Source organism: Barbatula barbatula, assembly GCF_947034865.1.
Source record: "Barbatula barbatula genome assembly, chromosome: 11".
In the NCBI taxonomy this organism is placed as follows: Eukaryota; Metazoa; Chordata; class Actinopteri; order Cypriniformes; family Nemacheilidae; genus Barbatula; species Barbatula barbatula.
This window is the reverse complement of record NC_136774.1, coordinates 8,211,708-8,233,132: the sequence shown is the minus strand read 5'-3', so window position 1 is coordinate 8,233,132 and position 21,425 is coordinate 8,211,708. Positions and strand designations below refer to the sequence as shown.

At 38.3% G+C, this 21,425-nt stretch overlaps 1 protein-coding gene across 1 annotated transcript in view; it reads right to left on the bottom strand.

The window, feature by feature from the left end:
* Positions 1-20,006, bottom strand: part of adgra2 (adhesion G protein-coupled receptor A2) — a 58,758-nt gene extending 38,752 nt beyond the window's left edge. The window contains exons 1-2 of the mRNA XM_079467179.1: positions 19,694-20,006; positions 19,182-19,491 (exon numbers count right to left, since the gene is read on the bottom strand). Coding sequence (XP_079323305.1) covers positions 19,182-19,429 — 248 coding nt within the window. The 5' untranslated portion in view covers positions 19,430-19,491; positions 19,694-20,006. The remainder of the gene's footprint in view (positions 1-19,181; positions 19,492-19,693) is intronic.
* Positions 20,007-21,425: the final 1,419 nt, after the last annotated feature.

Genomic DNA, 21,425 nt, shown 5'->3' with positions numbered 1-21,425 from the left:
AAATCCTTTGTAATTCGTACAATAAGTTAAAGGTGATGTTGGGTCTTCATCATAATAAACAATCATGAATAAAAATGTTTACACCCTTATGTTTGTTTTATGATTGTATTACATGACTTCTTGGTAAGCATTTAATTGACCAACGAGGTCATTAACTGTTGTAATACACATGGGTCACATTCAATATGAGGGTTTAGTGTATTGCCTAGATTAAAGTGTTTTTTCTGCTTTGATTTAGTTTTTGTTGTGAAAATAAAGCATTTGGCATTTGTAAAAGTGAGTTAAACAGGAGAGCCAAAGTAAAAGGGGTAAAATCAGTCAGTTCAGGAGGATAAACAGGAAAACATTAACTGCTTATATCCAGTAGCAGCTCTGTTTAACAACAGGGTGAACAATATAAACCGTTAATCTACTGTACATAAACCAGACAAGAGTTAACTTCTCTTTATTAAGTTTCTGAGCTGAAATAAATCAATAATGACATCAAAGACATACACCATCTGTCCAGTCCACCGATAAGACTCAAACACTCATGCTTTTATTATCAAAGAAATCAAAGGCATCTTCATGCATTATAGTATCTAGGGCCATCTGAGTCATGTCACGTATTAGTCAAGATCAAGAGACAAGATTTGAGAGCAAACATAAACAGAATACAGCAGGACATTAGCACTTAGGTATTAGACACCTTTCTGTTGTGACTTTAAAGCTATAAGCATCTTGCTCTTTTATACTAAAACTGTATATTTGTTTTTGTAGATGAAAGATGTGTTTTTTCAGTATCAATGCTACAGACATCAACTATTCACATGTGATTTCAATGTCTGATTGAGTAAATTCAGTTGCAATTGTGATGTATTGCAAGTTTGGTTTATTGACAAAATCTATTCCGGACCTTGGTACCCTTTCACAAAATATATCAGTCAATTAAAAGTGTTGACTTTCCCTTCGGTCATGTCCTATCCCGCCTAAAGCAGCAGTCCAGAACCACTACTGGTGCCCATAAAAAATCCCACGACAGCCCGATTAAGCGCACTGAAAAACACCACTAAGATATAACTTGAGCTAAAATCAGTCGACATCTTCCTCAGGATTATACCCTCTGCTGTACAGCAGCACAATGTGACACAGTCTGGCAAAGAAAAGCGTTTCCTCGGTGACAGCGGTGGTTTTGAGCTCCTCCCTGTTACGTGCCGCTCAATGCAGCGGTTTTGGCTCAATTTGTCCCCACAAACCACACGGCCTCTGGGGCAAAACAACAGGCAGTGACAGTTTGCCCGTCGGACAGCCAAATGACCCTTGTGACTGCTACTTGTACTTAGGAAACCTGTTACTTTGAGAAAACTTTCCCAAGCATCTCCTACAGAAAGATTTCAAACAAAAAAACTGTAGATATGCTCCATGATTTAACTAAAAGTAATATGGAGACCTATAAATATTACAATGTCATAAAGTTGCTAGTACATGATACTAAACACATTATAAAAATCAATGCATCTGCTGGGAACAAATCACAGCAGACCTTCTCTTCTATTTTGCAACAATAAATATAATAAAGAGCATTCGTAATAAACCACTGACGTTGCTTTAATTTGTGTTTATAAAACGGTCAGTTCTGGTGCTTGATTCTGATTGGCTGAGCCAAGTTCTTAGCCGTTATAAATCGGGTTATTTGACCGCATTACATAGCCTAAATATCACTTAATTTACTTTATTTTATGAAACAATGCTATGCATATGGAATAACCGTTTTGGTTTATAAAAGCAATAAGTCCCACAAAGCAGTGGGTTCAAGTGCATTTTATAACAGCTATGGGTGTTTTAGGTACTCGGCTTCACGTCGTGCCACAACGCCATTAGCTGTCATAAAATGCACTGTAATCCATTGGGGATTATTGCTGTAGTTCACACCAGTGGTTCTCAAATGGGGGGGGGGAGATGTGGATAGGATGGTTCCGAGGGGGGCACCGTTTTTGTTACATTTTTAATATAGAAATCATATCATGATAGAAACATCATACATTTTAAGCACTCAAACATAAGACAAATAGGACCACCTGAATGTGATACATATTGTATAAATAAATATTTTTTATTTAATTAAAAACCTAATTGTAAAATGATAAGTATTTATTTGGGTGGCCACAAAGCGATGCAGCCTACAAAAAGGGGGCCTTACAACGAAAAAGTTTGAGAACCACTGATTAGATTAGATTATTACACATACAAGTACAGTGTAACGAAATGTAGTTTAGGTCTAACCAGAAGTGCAATTAGCAAGTGCAGGATATACAGTTAGAATAAATACAGAATACAATATTGATAAAATATTATACAGTTATGAAAATATTTTACAGTAGGCATGTTCTATGAAAATATGACAGTATTTGGTTTACACAAGTTATCAAACTCTACTTGAGCTCTTTTATTAAGACAGCATCTCATATTATGATGTAATTCTCTTTCAGCTGCCAAAGAGTGGAACCGCAGACTGGATTGGAGTCACACAGTGGGATTTAAATGTAATGGTCCTCTGCGCAGTTCAGCCAACTAGCTCCTATTAAAGACATTCACTTGTCTCTGTTGTCTCTTAATATTTGCCTCAGCAAATATTAAGTACTGCTGTAGACCTTAGTTAAAGTAGATGTAGTATTTAATTAGACACAGATGAACACAAAGTTGTGGGGTGCAATAGTACAATGTCATGATATTCTTGCAAAATTGGTCCTAATGATGCCTCTTATGATGAAATCTACTATGGTAGCCAATGGTGCACCAGAACGGTTTGCTTTCTATATTCTTCAAAATGTCGTCCTCTGTCTACAACCGAACTAAGAAGTGTATACAGATTTGAAACCACTTGAGCGTTGGTAAAGGATGCCAGAATTTTCATTTTCTGTCAAGTTGCTCTCTTTGATCAATCAGTAAAAAGTTTGCACTTCAGAGACAACTACATTTTATTCACGGTATATTCCATACGACAAACATTAGCATAATTAACAGAATGGCCAAAACTGGACAGTGCACATTATGAAATATTTTGGTTATTTTCTTTTATTCACCTTTCACCAAAAGGAAAAGCAGAAGAAAAGACGAAAGGGGCAGGAGGAGGAGGAGGAGGAGGGGGCCAAAAAAGTGATGAAACAGTGAGGAGATAAAGAGAAGGATGGATGACAGAGAACCTTTGGATTGCTGTTGTTTGATAGTGGTTTGTAAAGCTCAAGAGGGGCCACTAGTCTACATTAGAGAATGTGTGTGTGTGTGTGTATGTGGGTGTGTGTGTGTCCTATCACAGGGCCCATGGTGAAGTGGTAGGTTATCAAAAAGAGAAAGTATTCTGTCTAGCAAATGTGGCATGTTGAAATACCCTTAACCTCAAAGAACCCTCCTCGCCTCTCATGTCCCACTGCTGTCAAGCTGTCTGGTCAAATCCTGCATATTTACACAGACTGTTAGCAAAGAATCCCCTTAAACACAACTTTTTAAATAAGGGACATTTGAATGAACCCTTCATAGTAGGCGAGATGAGACATGAATGAGCCTATGGGTCACATGAAAATAAAACATGGCGGATGCAGTATGTGCAAACTTATTCATACTTCTCCACTCATACTATATAGAACATACTGTTTTAACGGTCGATAGACAGGTGCTTATTCAAATTCAGTACGTTCAGTACTGTCACAGTATGTATTTTTGAACACATCGTATTATTCATAAACAGATTAAACTGCAAAGTAATATAGACCATTTTGCCACACATAAACAACATTGGTCCAGAAGACCGAACATTTGCAAGAAGAGCATTTTGCAGGTAAAAAGGGTTATTTTACGGTTTATTTCTGGCACCCGTTTTTCAACAGGATTTTTTTTACAGTGTAGGATTTACCTAAAACAAGCAAAAATATCTATCAATATGATAAAGAATTTGACTATATCCACGTTTTTCAATTCATTCAATAAACTATTTTTCTTAACCCATTGTCTGATATTTTCTTTGTTTTTAGCATAAACTTGTTTTAGCATTGGCACTGTAACTGTAAGCTGTTTTACCACTGACACGTAGCGACTTGTACATACAGTATTACAGAATTTATTTAAGTTCTAAAACCTTATATCTCCATATTTTGTGATTTATTCATTTAGCCATAAATCATTATCATACCCTTGTCACTAGGTGTTTTATAATATCTAGCCAGTTAAAAGTATTCAAAAGTACTTGTCAACTTTGTCAACACAGTACTTTATCATTTCAAAAGAAAATGAACTAATATCTTGAAAAATAGCAAAGAAGAACAATGATGATATATTGCGTGTGAAGTGACTCATGTATGGTTCATTCTGGGATCTGATTGTTGATACAGTCTTATAAAAAATCAACATTGTAGCAAAAACGTCCATCATATGAAAATGACTGCTATGTTTTGTAGCAATTTACAAAGCAGCGAAAAGAAAGAGGGGCGAGAGAAACCTAGTGAGCGAGAAAGAGAAAGGTCCCCTCAGCTCTGCCACTAATGAAGCCTAAGAGCCCAATTACATAGCGCATGCAGCAGGAACAGCCAAGTGTGTGTGTTTGTGCATTTGTAGACGCTTTTGTCAGTCCCTACATGTCTTTGTGTGTTTGTGTCCACGTAAAGTAAATTTGATGAATGTGTTTTCAGTGGGTGTGTTCCGATACAAGCATATATGTCTTTTACACGTCTTCATTCTTACGTTTTTGCAAAGTCCTGCAGAGCTTGCATGTGTGTGTGTGAGCGTGAGACTGCGTGTGTGTGTCTGAGCAGCAGAAAGAACAGAAGCCGCTCTGCTCTTTGTTAAAGGCCAGCTATTCTCTCTGGAGTTCCTCAAGTACCACTGCTCCTGCCTGACAGTTTACTGCCTCTCAAGCTCCGCCTGATCCCCATCCCGCACCAGCATCCAGCCCGGATCCACTCGCCGGGCTGGGACTTGGGTGGCTGTCTGGAGAACCACTCTGCAGGAAAAAAGCCACTCAGGAAAAGTAGCATGTAATGTGTGCACGAGAGCTCAAAGACGAAGGTCAACCGTGTGTGCAGGTTGTTCAAATCAATATGACTATACATCCTTTTTAAATAGTTTGCCAAAATATAAAAACGTACTCACTCTTAAACCATCTAAGATGTTATGATATACAGTATATTAGACCTTTCTTTAGTTAAACATACAAAAAATACACAAGCATGCAAAAAAGCTAACCAAACAATCACAAACCATTCTAGTGGGCTAATAAAAGTCTTTTTTAAGAGAAAACTAAAAATATTTTGAGGTTATTTAGCGAAATAAAGACGTCCCATATCCACATCAACACACAGATCAGCGCTGTAAATTGAAATATGGTGGCACATCGCTAACATCAAATCTCAATGGTTCTTCCATGTCCAAGTCAACTGCCTAATCATCTTTACCTGGGCCACCTTGACATTTCAAATAAGTGAAGAGAACAGTGTGCTTTAAGAGATATACTTCTTTGAAAGTCTAAATCGCTGCTACATTCAATACAAAAGTAATTTCCACTACTCATAACGAGTCTTGTCTTATAATGCGATTTGATTGGTCTGTCCAAGGACTTGATGTTATTTACAACATCATAATTGGCAATCCACAGGCAGTCGGTCTGCGCACGGCATAGTTCGAGTTCCATAATGCATCTTGTACCCTTGAACGTAACTGCAGGATGGGTATACCACGTAAACGGATGCACTACAAATGATCTATTCTACCCTTCTAAGTGCGTGGGCCAATGAATACGATTGGAATTCATTTGAAGTTGTGATAATAGCAATCAGTTTCTTGCACACATCAATTGATTTGCTTAATAAGATTCTAATTTAACTTCACAAGGGGCAGGGATTACTTTTGTGATGAAAATACTTTGTGTTGTGTACTTGAAAAAACAATGCCACCCTCTTGGATGAAGCCTACTGGAGGACTGGGGTAAGTAAATTGACAGCAATACAATTTAGGGTAAGCTAACACATTAACTATTATAAAATACAACTAAAAAGACAATATCCCCAAAATACTGGATGCAATATTTGTGAGCATGTTTTAATATGTGGCTTATAAGTTACTGCAACAACAATTAAAAAATAGCATTAAAGTAATAAACATGCATTGAAATAACAGAAATACAAAATAATCGAAGAAATAAGGTTATGGTACAAAAACTGTCCCGCATCCGATTTACACTTTTGGATTCTGGCCCTTGAAGTAGAGTATTTTAAGACCCCTGGCTTATTTACTTACTCATATTTAATTTGCTTATTTCCTCGTAGCCTGACATCACATACTGACACACAACTTTATAACTTAAGTTACAGTATGTCCAGAGAGCAAGACAAAAAAATTGGGCTGGCTTCCAATACAGTATATATTTTTACAGATGTAGATGGGGGAGGGTGTCATTCTTATTTGTCGTTGTCATTGTCAGTCCGACATATTCAGAACACTTTCATGACATAGACACACACACAGAACCTGAACCGGGGTTCGCAAGCCTTGAGCACAACGAGCACTTTACTGCTTAAATACATCTTGAGATGTGAATGCATGTCTTTGTTCAGGCGGGCTGCAGGAAGAGAGGGACGGGGAGATTTTGGCTCCATCCATCTCATAGACTGTCAGCAGTTAAGTGGATGCATGTAATTGTATGGCAACGGTTTGCTGATTGAGTTAGCCAGAAATCATACAACAATTTGAAGTCCTTCTCAGATATGTAGAAAAACACATGTGAATCTCTCAAAAGTTAAAGGGATGGTCACTCAAAAAAGGAAACGTTGTCATTTACTCACGCTCTGGTCATTTCAAACCTGTATTACTTTCTCTTTCCTGCAGAACACAAAAGACGAATGGTGAGCGAATTTAGATTTTTTGGGGAACTATACCTTTTAGTGAATCTCGCGTATTTGTGTTTGAGTTACATTTCCCTGGCAAACTCAAAGGAAAGAAATATGAAGGTTTATTTGAAAACAAAGTTGAATCTTTAAGGTAATTTGGGACATACATTGTTGTACGTTTTTTTAAATAGATATCTCTTTCTATCACAACCTATTTTAAATGCATTATATAGTTGTCATAGAACAACACAGTCAGGCAGGAAAAACGTTACAAGGTGTTTATTCCGTAAAAATTTGTACGATCTTATTTGTAAGTTTTAATGTGATTTGCTCTGGCATCAGTGACGGTGAGGTTTAGGGGCGGGGTTAGTGGAGGGGCTTCAGTATTGCTTTTTTTAAAGTACGTTTTTACATATTCACGTCGTATTCCTGAGATCAGGTTGCGTATTAGTGCCACTAATATAGTACTCTCTAATATAAGCGCAAACTACTGGTACTCACCATTGACAAATAGAAAATCAAACTCAAAATGTTTTTTTAAGATGCACGATATTATAACAGTCTAAAAACTGCCATTGTTTTAACACTTGTTTTGATTTTAGGATGCAGCATGACCATGTTCATACTTTCATCCCCCAAACGTCCACTATAACTGAACTGACTGTCTTTAACATCACGGCAGATGTTGTCAACACAGCACCTGTTAACCACCATCACGATAAAATCCTTCAAATTCAACAAACAGGAGGTTAAACATCGTTCACGCTGCTGGGAATTGCAGACAGAATGAAGACATTAAACAAGTCTGTGAGTGTGTGGAGAAATAAAATAATGACCCATGATGGACAGAACGCAGAGCAGTCCACAAACTGTTGCTTATTTTAAAATTACAGGCTGCGTTTTGGATGTGTGTGCTCGAAAGCGAGTGCATGTGTATGCGAGTATGTGTGTACGTGTGTGTTTGCCCGCATATGTTGGGCTTTTCCACAGACTAAAATTAAAATCTGGGTTTTATAAACGCTCTCTAATTATGGAGGAGAGGACGTTGCACTATTTTTGGGAACTGTGGCCATGAACGCCCTTCTCGTACACACAAACACGCAGGAGCACAGTAACAGAAAATACACAGGCGCATAAATACGGCCCATGCAAGCCAACGGGGATTAGAAAATGTCACAATAAGTAGTAACCGAAAAAGAGACTTGCGTTCGTAAATAGAGAACCACGCATTGAATTGCACACACATACAAGAATGCTACGAGCTACTTCAGTAGTACTGTAAAGGAAAATTGGCCATTTTGGAATGTGCACATCATTTCTATACAATGTTAACCACACAAGGCCACCATCACAGTTAAATCGCAGAACAGAAAGCACTTCTGGAACTTCTTCGTGTGGTGTGTATCATTGTATTTGTTTTTGCATAGTTTGACCCAGATAACAAGATCGGATGCTGGAAAAACTCATGGTGAACAATGAATCGGACCTTCCCTTTTGCTTATGATTATGCACAGGTCAATGATCAGGTGAACAACAACAAACACTTTTTGTTTGTTCGTTTTTTCCTCTTGGTTAAACAGAATTGAAAGGGATAGTTCACCCCATAATAAAAACATGAATTTTTCTTCTGTGGAACACACAAAAGAAGATATTTTGAGAAATGTCTCGGTGGTTTTGTGTCCATACAGTGCTACTATTACCACAGACAATTATTTTGTTCAAATTTGTATTCAACATGATTTAATAAGTTTTTTGGCCAATTTTGTAAATAAATATGATGTACCAACAATGTCCATGAGAGTGAGAAAATGATGACAGAACTTTCCTTTTTGGATGAACTAACCCATTACGCTCTACAGATGTGGTATGGTGTACGAACATTTCTCATGCAAAGATAATGAAGACTTTCTCATAAGAGAATTATTGCTGTGGTGGACTGTGTTAACGTTGTGAATAGTTATAAAGTCACAAAAATGTCCCTTCCTTGTATCTTTGTGTAAAACCAAGAAAAGGTAATTGGGTATTCTGTTTTAGTTTGCTATGATTAGAGAGATTTGATATACTGTAACTTTACAGACAGCGATGCTTTCACATTTCTACTAACAGCAAGCAAACCTGAAATAACACACATTCACATCATTGAGAGAGAGACGCAATGCTCGTGCTGAAAGATATTTGGAAGAATTTTGGGGTGAACTGTACCTTTAACCTATTTAATGTCATTGTCTGTCTGATGTTGGCAAGTTCCAGAAATGGATTCCTCAAACTCCAATCAAAATATTTCTTGAATAACAACACTATGTATCAGAGCACTACATCAAATACTGAATCTGAAAAGAAGAGAACATGAAGCAATTCTTCTAACAGCATTCTCTTCTCTAAGAATCCGGGTACAAATGTACCGCAGCTACCAAAATTACACACCATTTACAGTAAATCACCACAATGCAGCGAGATCTTACCCCGTTCGCACACATTCACACTTTGCATACAATAAAACACATTTGTGTGACACATGATACCAAGGACAGAGATCCAAAGAAGCTTTGTGGTGAATGAAAAGAGACAGCTGAGGACAGACTTACGCAAAGGATCGAAAAAAGAAAGGCATCCGAATGAAGAGGAAGAAAAGATAGAGAGAGTGCAAGACAAACAGAGAGGGAGAGTTCAACAATTCTTGGAGTCAGTTAAGACAAGTAGAGTGAAAGGAAAAACTATCCAAACAGAGATTCCCGCTGAGTTTCGGGAGAAGCATCTCTCTCTCTTTCTCTGTGTGTGTGTGTGTACGCTGAACACAACACTGCTGGGGGATTTTTCGTCCGCAAACTCCCATCCAAAGCGGTCAAACAAATAAACACAGCATACATAACTGCTTAATAGCTCCACAGAGAAAATATTTCCTCACAAAGAGCGCTGACTTCTACCTAAACGTTCGGAATCGGGAGTCAGGGGTCAAAGTGTGTTTGGCAGGGGCAGGTGTGATGGGTTAGGCCCATGGTATCCAGTGTCTGGGTCTTTGTTTGCTTTTTTGATTTATTGCGGACCGCCGCCCCTTTTCTGAACACGTGTGCCCTTCCCTCCCTCTCTCTCCTCTGCTCTCGTCGCCTTTTCCCACAAAAATAAACCCTCCTGGAATGCCGTCGTTCCGAGGACGCCCCTCCACACAATTCCCCGGATGTCTGTCAGGAAGGTTTCTGAAAACACACTCCCCTCCTGTCACACTCTTGACCTGAAGGAGACCCGCGCGAGTACATCCGTACGGATACTGAGTTATGATTGCACAACACTCTGAAGTTTTTGTTTTTTGTAATACAAATAGACGTTGTTCAGATGGAACATGAGCCTTACAGATGCAGCTGCTTTCTGTAGGGGGCATCAGTTCAAGGTCAAGATGAAGTTGGAATCAATGGCATCTCAAAACAGCTTTATGACAAATTCATTGCACACCCACATTCTTACAGCCATTTATAAGTCATATGCATGTTAGAGCGCAAATCTGTGGTGAGAGAACGTTGATATAACGTTAAAGAAACATTAGCGACTGTTGAGTCAGTATCAACACTGAGTGAAAGAGTCTCTATATTACGGGTAACTCTAAGATGGCGATTGATACATGTACTCTTTGACTGTATGTGGGACCTTTGCGTCAGCGAACATTTAAATATGTGTCAACGTCACTTAAGCTCTATGTTATAGAAAAAGACGACCTTGATCGGAGAATAAATACTCATATGTGGTGTTCTTGAATCCTGGTCGTCAAGTATTTGGCAGCTGTTTGTATGCTGACTTTACGCTTCAGCAGGGGCGTAATTTCCTCTGGGGACAGGGGGGGCATGCCCCCCTCACTTTTCGAAATCCCATTCGTGTCCCCCTCACTTTCAAATTTTTAACCACACGGCGTCATCGCCACAGATATGTACTAGGACCGAGCAGGACACAGAGAGCCTGTGTCGATGCACGCGTCCCGTGCACACTCTAAAAATAGATCACTGAAAGATTCAATCACATGGTTTTTATTTCAATTCAATAGAAATTAGTTTTTACGTGGTCTAAGCCTAACACCTGATTTATTACTTTTAACAGCAGTATTTATAGTTGGCTTTACAGAAACGTAGGCTTCTCTGGACGTTGTTAAGGTCACTTCATCCGGCTCGTCTCCTTCCGATCGCAGATTCAGGTTTACAAGCCATGTTTTACTCCGTTACTCAGTCAATACTCCCATTTTCTCCCTTCAAAACACCTTTTGGTTTCATGGTGTAATCAATTTGAACAATCAAAAATAACGCACAACATAGGTATTTTTAATTTGTGATTGGATTCAAATCATAAACATTTTCTCCCATTTTTTGTCACGCCAACTTCTCAAACAAAAGTTACACCCTTGCGCTTCAGGGTTCAGTTTTGGTTTTCTTTGGATTAGCTTTAGTAAGAATTATATCATACAAGATACTTACAGAACCACAACGGGTTTTAAAGTCTGATGCTTATGGACACACTTAATCTTTAAACCAGCAAAATGTTAATAATTATATAAAGGTGAAGTGTGTGATTTCTGTGACACCAAATAAAATAAACAATGATTTTTTTGAAACTATCTTTTGAAACGATCTTTTAAACTACAGCTTTCCTGTAGAATCGTAAGAGCATTGCGTTAACAATTTAAGGTTGTGGGTTGGATCCCAGGGGATTGCAGATACCTATGTAAAATGTATAGGATAATGCTATGTAAGTCGCTTTGGATAAAAGCGTCTGCCAAATGCCTAAATGTAAATGTTAACGTGACGAGTCCAACCGATTCAGTTTAGTGCTGCTGGTTGCATTGAAACTACAACACTGAACACTCCCTACAGTACCATTGTCATAAACTGGGGGTGAGCTGTGGCCTAGTGGTTAGAGCGTTGGGCTTGTGATCAGAAGGTTGCCGGCAGGTCATGACTGAAGTGCCCTTGAGCAAGGCACCTCAGCCCTGATTGCTCTGCAGTAATGTGACACTGTAAAAAACTACTTGTAAGTCGCTTTGGATAAAAGCTTCTGCTAAATGAATAAATGTAAATGAACAGGGGTGGTGAAACATGGACAAGAGGACCCAAGTGCAGACAGCGGGTAAGGGGTTAACAAAAGATTTTAATATAAAAGACAAAATACAAAATAAAAACCAGCGAGGGGGTGAAATAACAGGGCAAGGGTAAGAACATGACTTACTACACTAGACTAACAGGACTAAATACAACACTAACATGACAACAACTGACTATACCAGACTAGTCTTACGTGACAAGACGGGTGGCAGGGGTAGCACCACACACATACATGACATGATGCGGCAGAATCATGACAACCATAACACAGTACGTTTATAATAATGGTAATATGTTGGTTTGTTGAATACAATTTAGCTGGAAATGTCAGTTTGACATTTGACTTCAAGTACATAAAGTAAGCAGTTATAACATTAAATATAAGCAGAGCTTTCAAGCGATTGACATTTTTAACCTAATGAATATATTTAATCTAATTACAGGATCTGGTGGGAAATCTAATTCATCACACAAGAAGAAGATACCCCCAAAGAAAAAATCATATCATGATTATGTAAACCAAAGAGACAAAAAGTAGCTTCAGAAAGAAATATTTTGATTCAACATTTCATTACAAATACACTTTTGGATCATAAGCTTAAGTAAATGATAACTCAATTTAAAAAAATTTACATATCACAAAAAAATATATTTTGAAGAATGTTGCAAACTTGCACCCATTCACTTGCATTGGTTTGTGTCCATATGTGAATGGGTACTGGTGGTATATATATATATATATATATATATATATATATATATTCAGTATATAAAGAGTTTGGTTCCAAAATGACATTTAAAATATTTTCAAAAATCATGTTTTTATTATGCGATCATTATTTTATTGTGTGAATCAGCTGTATTTTGGAGTTATTATGGCATAAATCTAAACAAACCAACTGCAGTTTGATCTCATTTTGGAACCAAACTCTTCATTTAATTGTTTATATATATATATATATATATATATATATATATATATATATATATATATATATATATATATGTGTGTTTATATAGATTGATAACACTTCATTATAAACATTATATATATACAGTTAGGTCCATAAGTATTTGGACAGAGCTATGTTTGTACCACATTGTATTCGAGTTACAGTTATATAATATATACTGTCTTAAAGTGCACACTCCCATCTTCTTTTTGTGTTATTACATCCAGATTAGCTGAAGGGTTTGGGAATTACAGCTCTTTAATATGTAGCCTTTCCCTTTTTTAAGCGACCAAAAGTAACAGGACAGTCGAATCAAAAGCTGTGTTATTCACAGGTATGGGTTTTTTGTTCAATAATTTCTTCTTAAATAAGGCATGCTGGTGTGGAGTTTATTCTACGTGTCGAGCAAATGCAAGTTGAACAGACCATGGATTTATAAAACACAGCAAAGCCATCAGAAAGATCACAGGAACACAGGAATTAGAGTCGCCAAATCAACAATTTGCTCAAAAAAATCCTGGACATCCATAAAGATAAGATAAAATTGGTGGATGATCAAATTATACTCTCAATATGTATATTTTTCCATTTGCATTATACTCTTTCAAAACTTTGATTTTTTTAAGACTGTAATATCACACTGAAAGCTTTCTACATCTAAAAAGATCACATGAAGTGGTAATCCAGTATTCTTATGTAGAGAAGATTATTTGCTGATCCTACAAACAAACAATTGAAGAATGCCAGAACAGTTCCTCTTCATCACACAGAAATGTACCTGGTACATATAATATACATACACACCCATGTGCATGTGGTGTTTACACGCTTTTATACTGCAATACTCATAGTATCAAATTCCTCATTACAATCTCTCGTTTTCCCACATCTCATTTTCGCTCAAACAGACATAAAGCGACAAGACTCTCCATTACACCCTTCCCTTAATCCCTCTCTTCTTCTGTCCTTTCTCGATCTCTCCGCTTCACACATTTCACTTTTTTAACCCTTCTTCTCTCTCGCTCTCTCTCTCCCCTTTATCAGCTCAGTCACTGTGCAGCCGCACATAATTAGCTCTAAACAGCGCACTGCTCTCCCCCACATCTGGAAAGAGTTTAGGCATGGCAGTTTCCTACCAGGACAGCTAAATATTTAGGTTCAGACTCACTCTGTATGGATGAACTCATGAAAGAGGGGTGGGGAAAAGAGAGAGAGGGTGAAGAGGGGGTGGGTTTGTGCTTGTGTGGAAAAGCGTCTGTTCATGGCAAATATATTGGGCTGTATACCACATAGTAGCACCAAATGACTTGTATATGCCATGGGTGTATGCATATACTGAAAGGATTTATGGGTAATTTGGGATATAATGGAAACCTGGAACAGGCTGATGTGTGGAACAGCATCAAACACGCACACAGACACATTGACACACAAAGTGATCAGTTAGCCGCAAAGGTCAAAGCAGTTAAACTCTAATACAGAGGTGTAGCCACAAATCCTCTGCAGAGCTGCTTAATAAACAACAAGCAGACGCCAATGAAATGCAAACCGCATCTAAACTGCTCCTATAGAGCATTCAGGGTAATGCAGAGTTTTAAATACATTTGAAAGAAGTGCAGAGGCCAAGTGTGGGGATAAAAAAGCAGGAAAATCGGTTGGGCCGTGGCCGAGCGGTTAGCACACGTGCTCCAACACAATGAGCTGCGGCGCGGATGCGGGAAAAGTGACTTCCAATCCAACTCATTAAATAGGTTGTGGTGTTTATGATGAGCAAGGCGCGGTTGAAGAGCAGCAAGTGATTTTCACAAACTCAAATGCCACATGTTTAAGGACCTGAACAACGTCCAGGTAAGTCAAACCTCACTTGTAATAAATACTAGCTTCTGTTAAAACAACGAGCCCTTATTAAAGGGAGAAAGACAAAAATCTCACATCACGTATCAAAACAACAACGACGGAAAACCTAAATAAATAAAAACTTTTATCAGACATAAACATGATAACACAAAAGTTCTATGTTCTCAGTTTGTCGCTGCCTTGAGCCACGTTATTTGGGTCCTTTATAATGAACTTTTTTCTTCTTTTTAAGAGGACGTTGTTTCGGTACGTTAAGCTGTTTCATTATAATGGTAATAATCATATTACTAAACGTAATCAGAACTTGATCTTTGCAGCGCCGTGACAAGGTTCTTGAGCGGTAAATTTGAGCTCACCTGGTCGAGGGTTAGGTATGTTAAGACTCGTTTCAGAAAGTCAGAAAATCACCTTCTGCCACTTCACCGGCACTTCGCGCAGTGCCATGATGTCATGTGCAAACAACCTATTTCCGATTCTGCCCGAAAACTGTTATTAAATGGAAGAAAGACAAGGCAGATGATTTTAAGAAACAAAGAAGGAATGAATACATTCAAATATATTCCGATTACCATAAAAAGAGGTTATGTGAACTGAATTATGGTGTTGCCCCTGCACATTCATTTTCTCACGAACAACTGTACATTCACGCAGTAATTTCTTCAGGCTATGGAGGAACAAGAAGTATAATGTTTTGGGTAATTATTGGAGTCCTTCCCCCACATTTTCCCCCTCCACCAATCAGATTAAAGGATGCCATCTGCTTATCTAACCTAATCAGCTGAGGAATGCCATATGTTTTGTTGCAGATCTGCAGCTGGTCCATAAGATAACCTTTACCAAAATGACTGACCCCAAACATCACATTCTAATCTCTTGTCTTTTAACTAGGATTGGTCAGAGACAGCTCCGTCTCAATGCTGTCACTTAGCATTCACTTAACATCATATTTTATTGCAACAATGATTATCTTAAAGGAATAGTTTGCCTTTAAAATGAAAAATCTGTCATTATTTACCCTCCCTCTTGTCATTTCAAACCTGAAAAAAGCCTCACCAGCCCTGCCGTAACAATAACCATGATTGCCAGATCTCATTGTTGAAAAGAACAGTAAACAATGACAAGCCCCCAAAAAACCTACGAATCAACACATTCGACGCACAAACCACTTCTCACTTTATTAACTATATAATGTATATGCAGCTTCATACAAAAAGACTAAACAACAAAATGCGAAGCTCTTAAATATGTAAACATTGCAACACAGCGAGAGCGTGCTGTGGAGCTCTGAACATAAACAAAACACAGCGTCTGTTTTTTAGTTAAAATTGCCTGACTTTGGCCGACAATAGCAGATACATATCAAGCGGATTAAACTGGGAAAAGTGTTTGCCACATTAACGACCTGGTTACAGCTGTCAATCATCACATTTATGTACAAACGTGGAATTTATACAGCCAACATCCTGATGTTTTACTTCATCTTCTTCTTTTGGGACTACATTTTCTGACTCTAACTCATCCTACAGCTATCAAACTACAGCCACCGACCTTCACACAGATCTTCAGACTGGTCGTACTTGAGCTATATCTTTTCTAAGAGATCAGACTTACAGTTTTCCTCGATCACACTTCCCAAAAATCCCATAGACTTAAGGGCAAGTTACGGTCATGCATAGAACCTCCTCTTATAAATGTTAGAGTTATATGAGTGAATATGAGTGAAGTGGATAAAAGTGAAATGCAGTCTCTGTAACACCAGGAGTACAAAGATGAGCATCAGGCTGGGCTGCAGCTCGGTCAGTCGACACTAAATGAACCTAAATGTTTTAAATGTTGTGTGTCAACATATTTTATTTTGTAATTGCACATTATTTTGTAAAGGTGTTCCTTTAATGACCCCTTGTCCTTTTGAACAAAACAGGAGAGGTCCTGCTTTTAAAAAGTAACTTTTACTTGGAGTACATTTTAAAGAAGCTATTCTTACGTTTTACTTGAGTACATTTTTTGACCATGGTAATCTTACCTGTACTCAAGTAGAATTTCATACTTTGTATTCGAGTATAATCTTTTTGTACTTTTCCACCTCTGGTCAAATGTGTGTGTTTGGTTGGCAATCAGTGCATGTGTAAATAAGGAAAACGTGCACACTTATAGTGAATCAACAGTTATGCAGGGATAATGCAATGACGCATTGTATGCTTGTGCTGTAGTTCCACCCAGTGCACACCTACTCTGTAGGTACTCAAGATTAATATGAGATTGACAGAAACTGTGTGTGTTACATTCGCTTTAAACCAATCTTGATGAGCACATTTTTAAGGTCCAGTGTGTGAAACTTAGCGGCATATAGCTGTAAAGTTGTGAACTGCAAACAATGACTCGCTCCACGCTTCACTTTCGAAGCACTAGGGTGGCTAACACAGGACTGAGATGTCGTCACGTTTTTGTTTCTTTGCTGAAGGAGATAACATATTTACAAAACATGCTCTGTAGAGCAGTTTGTCTGTTTAGGACTACTGTAGAAACAACATGGTGAATTCCCACAGTGTATGCAGATAGAAATAGCTCATTCCATGGTAATAAAAACATAACGCTTTATTATGTAATATCTTTATACACCTCTGAATACATAGTTATTTAAATTATATAGCATTTCTTTCAATAGATCCTAAAAAATACACATTGGCCCTTTAAAAACACACCTTGGAAACTGTCTAGACAGCCGAGAGCAACATTACAGACAACAAAACATCAACATTGTATATCTAGGAGGGAAGCGTGAAACCCTTCATCTCCATGTCTGAGAATTAATCAGACCTAACTACCTTTAGAAACACTCGAACTATTGCTGACTAAAACGTTTTCATTAACCGCTCCTCATTTTCCCTTCAGGGGGCAGGAGACTATGAATACTTTACTTCTAACACACAAAGTCTCATAAAAGTGCCACACGGTGCGCTTTCCATATGTGCGGAAAACAAATAAACCATGTTAAGGGTGCCGAGGTTCACGAGAGCTTGTCTCCAAACGCCTCCGTCGTCTGCCACCCAGCCTAGCTTTGTCCCCTTCTTGTATAGCTTTTTTCTCTCCATTTCCTCTGGTTTAGCAGAGGCAATGTGTTGAGCAGATGTGAACGGTTATTAAGCAGAACCACTGGCCTCTTTAAATGGAGTCCTGGCTACTCTGGCCTCCTCCTCCAAGGGAACCAATCCCCTAGCATGGTTCTCTTCTCCTGGGCTTGTTTGCAGGTTTTGGAGTGCTTTTAATGTTTACGTTTTTACGACGGCCATGTGCACGCAAGTTCTGCTCCCACTGGGAAAGGAAGCAGAAGGGCACGATGGGTAGGCGGAGCCCGAAACGCGGGTTTTGTGACAGGCAAGTTCACGATTCCTGCTTTTCCGCGCTAATCGAGATGTCAAGAAACATTCGAAAAATAGCATACTCCTCCCTAAAACAAATATACACAGCTCTAGACTGTTCTCCCTCGTCTCATACTGGGATTAAGTGCATATTTTCTGCATGTTTTTCATAAAGGCGCCCAAACACCCACAGTCCAATACCTCAAACCCAAGAATAGTTTACGTTCATCAAGACTAAAAAATAACAGCACAGTAGGTCATCAAAACTCCAGACATACTATGAAGGATCTAATTTCCTTCCTGCACAGACAATATGAACGTGGCCCCATTGTGTAGAGTGTGTAATGTATGTGTGTTAGATTGTGTCTTCTCTCCTCAGACTCCAATTTCTAATTTGATAACCTTATGAGGAAGGATGGAAATATGAATGTTCACTTTACGATATCTACACAGACAACACAAAAACACTGGCAGAAGGACAAACATATCACGTTTTTTTACAATGACATCATAAATCATGCATGCAATATTACTTGCTAAGGTACTTCAACTAAAAAGTTATAATTTGTATAACACAGTACAACATTACTGTGGTCTATAGAATTCATCGTAACAATATTATTGTGATATCTATTGGAATTTTGAAAATAATGCGATCATTCAAATTTGTCCTAGATTTGGATATTTTGTGATATGGTAAGTCACTGGCAGCGCTGAATTATTTACAATATTACCATATGTGACATTAATCACTATGGATGATACTGTAGTATATCACGGTTATTGACAATACCAGTATATTGTGACACTGCTAGTTACAAACGTCATGACGCATCCACTCACAATGACACATCTCATTCTACAAACTTAAGTATTTATTGTACAGACCATTGCATTGCAAGTTTAACTCGTATGGTCCATTAATGTTTCAATTACATTGTAATTACATTGTAACTACAGCTTAATACATTTGAACAACATTCTTTTGGATGAACTTGGATACACTTAGCCTAATACTGTACTTATTTAGAACTAAACCTGCATGAAAAATATGCCACATACATAGATTGTAATACTCACAAAGAAACAGTCCGACTGGGGAGCAGATTGTCTTCTGGAGTCTCCGTCAGTTCCTTCCCACCGCAGCTCACTTTTCTCCGCGCTCCGGGTGCAGGGTGAGCTTTACCGCGCTCCTCCGTGCAGCTGCAGCCGCTGGAGAGGAGCTCCGGACAGCCCTCGGTGACTTTGCACTCCGACGCGCTGCTTTGGATGAGCAGCAGGAGAAACAAACGGACCCAAAACGGGATGAGGATGCAGGGTCCAGACATTGTCCCCCACACGATCAGCTGTGCGGCCCCAGATCAGCCCATGACATCACAAACTTGTTTATCTTGGTGGTGATAAGTTAGAACATCAGTGGTGAATGAATGCAATGAGAAAACAAAAAGTTATTTGACACTCCTTTCGCTTTTAAAGTTTAGCGTGCGTTCTGTGAATGGATAGCTTGATCGGCACGTCGGATTGTGAAACTGTCACTTCAATTTAAAAGTGTCATTGATGATTAAGAAATCCAGCATGTACAATTTCCATACCTTGTCTGGTCCTCCATGTCAAAAAATGAAACGGAATACTTGAACACATAACTGTGCCTCTTTAACAACGATGCGTTTTAAAACCTACGCAAAAAAAAAAACGGATGCGCAAAAATCTCACTCTTCATATATATCTACATTTAATGACGTGTTTAAGTTGTTAGTCCCTTGGTTTTCTGTGCATCCCAAAATTCCTGAAAGTAGCTTTTACCCATGTTTTTTCCAAAAACAACAGCATTTCATATATAATAAAGATCCGACCGCCAATCAGCAAACATGACAGTGTGTCCTCCGGTGCGCTCCGTGGTGCGTTTGGTGTCACTCGTAGCGTAACGGTGAATAACGGTCCCGTTCTTAATTCCAAGACTCCGGCGCTTTTCCTCTGCCATCCTGTCACACTCACATTGAGCCTCAGAGCGCACATTCCTCTCCCGACTGCGCGCCGAGCGCTGGGTCCTAGCGCACACAGGTCAATGTCAACTTTATTTCACCTATTACAGTATATCAGCATTGCGTGTTGAAGAAGATCTTTATGCCCATTTTTTTAAAGAAAACGATCAAATGATCTTACACAATTTGCGTGCACTTTCAATGCTAATTTAGTATACTACATGGGTAAATTAAAGGGATCGTTCTCACCAAAAAGAAAATGCTTTCATTGTTTACAACCGCCTTGTTTTTTCAAACATGTAGGCCTACTAGAGTATGACTTTCTTTCTTCTGCAGAACACAAAGAAAAATATTATAAAGGATGTTGACTTTTGATTTCGTGTCCGTACAATAGGAGTGAACGAGTAGCCTAGGGCGGCACTTCTGTCAGCAAAATTATTCAAAATATCTTCTTTCGTGTTCTGTGAAAGAAAATAAGTCAAAAAGGTTTGAAATGACAAGAGGGTAAGTACCGTAAATGATGACAGAATTTTCCTTTTTGGGTGAACTATAACTTTCACGACATGGAAACAAAGAAAACAAAGAAATGTTAGTGTGGTCCAAAATTGTTTTCTAAAGCTGTATCAGTTATTTATTTCATTTCTGCTCTTTTGCTCTCCTCAGCGCATTCAAATGACTGCAAACATTTGTAAACATCTGGGTCAGATGTCTTTCTTTTTGACTCAATAATTCAATTGCAGTTTAAGTAAATAACAACTTACAAAACCTAATATATATATATATATATATATATATATATATATATATATATATATATATATATATATATAATGTGTGAATGTAACATGTATATCAAATAAGCGCTGCTAATACTTCGCATTAATGATAAGATCAAGACTGACTACATATCAGGCACTATGACCCAGTTGGTCAGTCTTTGCGGCTGTTGATGCCGCCTTGGATTCTTGCGTGCGACTGGACCATAGGAGGCTGTATAAGGCTTTGGCTCAGATGTGCAGAGAGCACATGGGGTCTGAGAACCGAAAAGAAGAAATCGAATACATCCAGGAAACAGATCACCAAGAGTGTTATACACAGTTTCCTCTTAGTTTGTTTCTCATGGTTCTGAAAACCCGTTGAATTGAGTAATGCAGTTGTGAGAAGGTTTCGAAATATATATACAGTTCCGATGAAATCTAAATTATATTTAGGAAATTTATGAGCATTCAATAAAAAATCATGTCTTTCCCTGAAGACTTGGCATTGTTAGATACATAGATATTGTTAACTTTCATCGGTTTTGTGTCCATACAATAGAAGGGAATCGGTGCCGGCCCTGTTC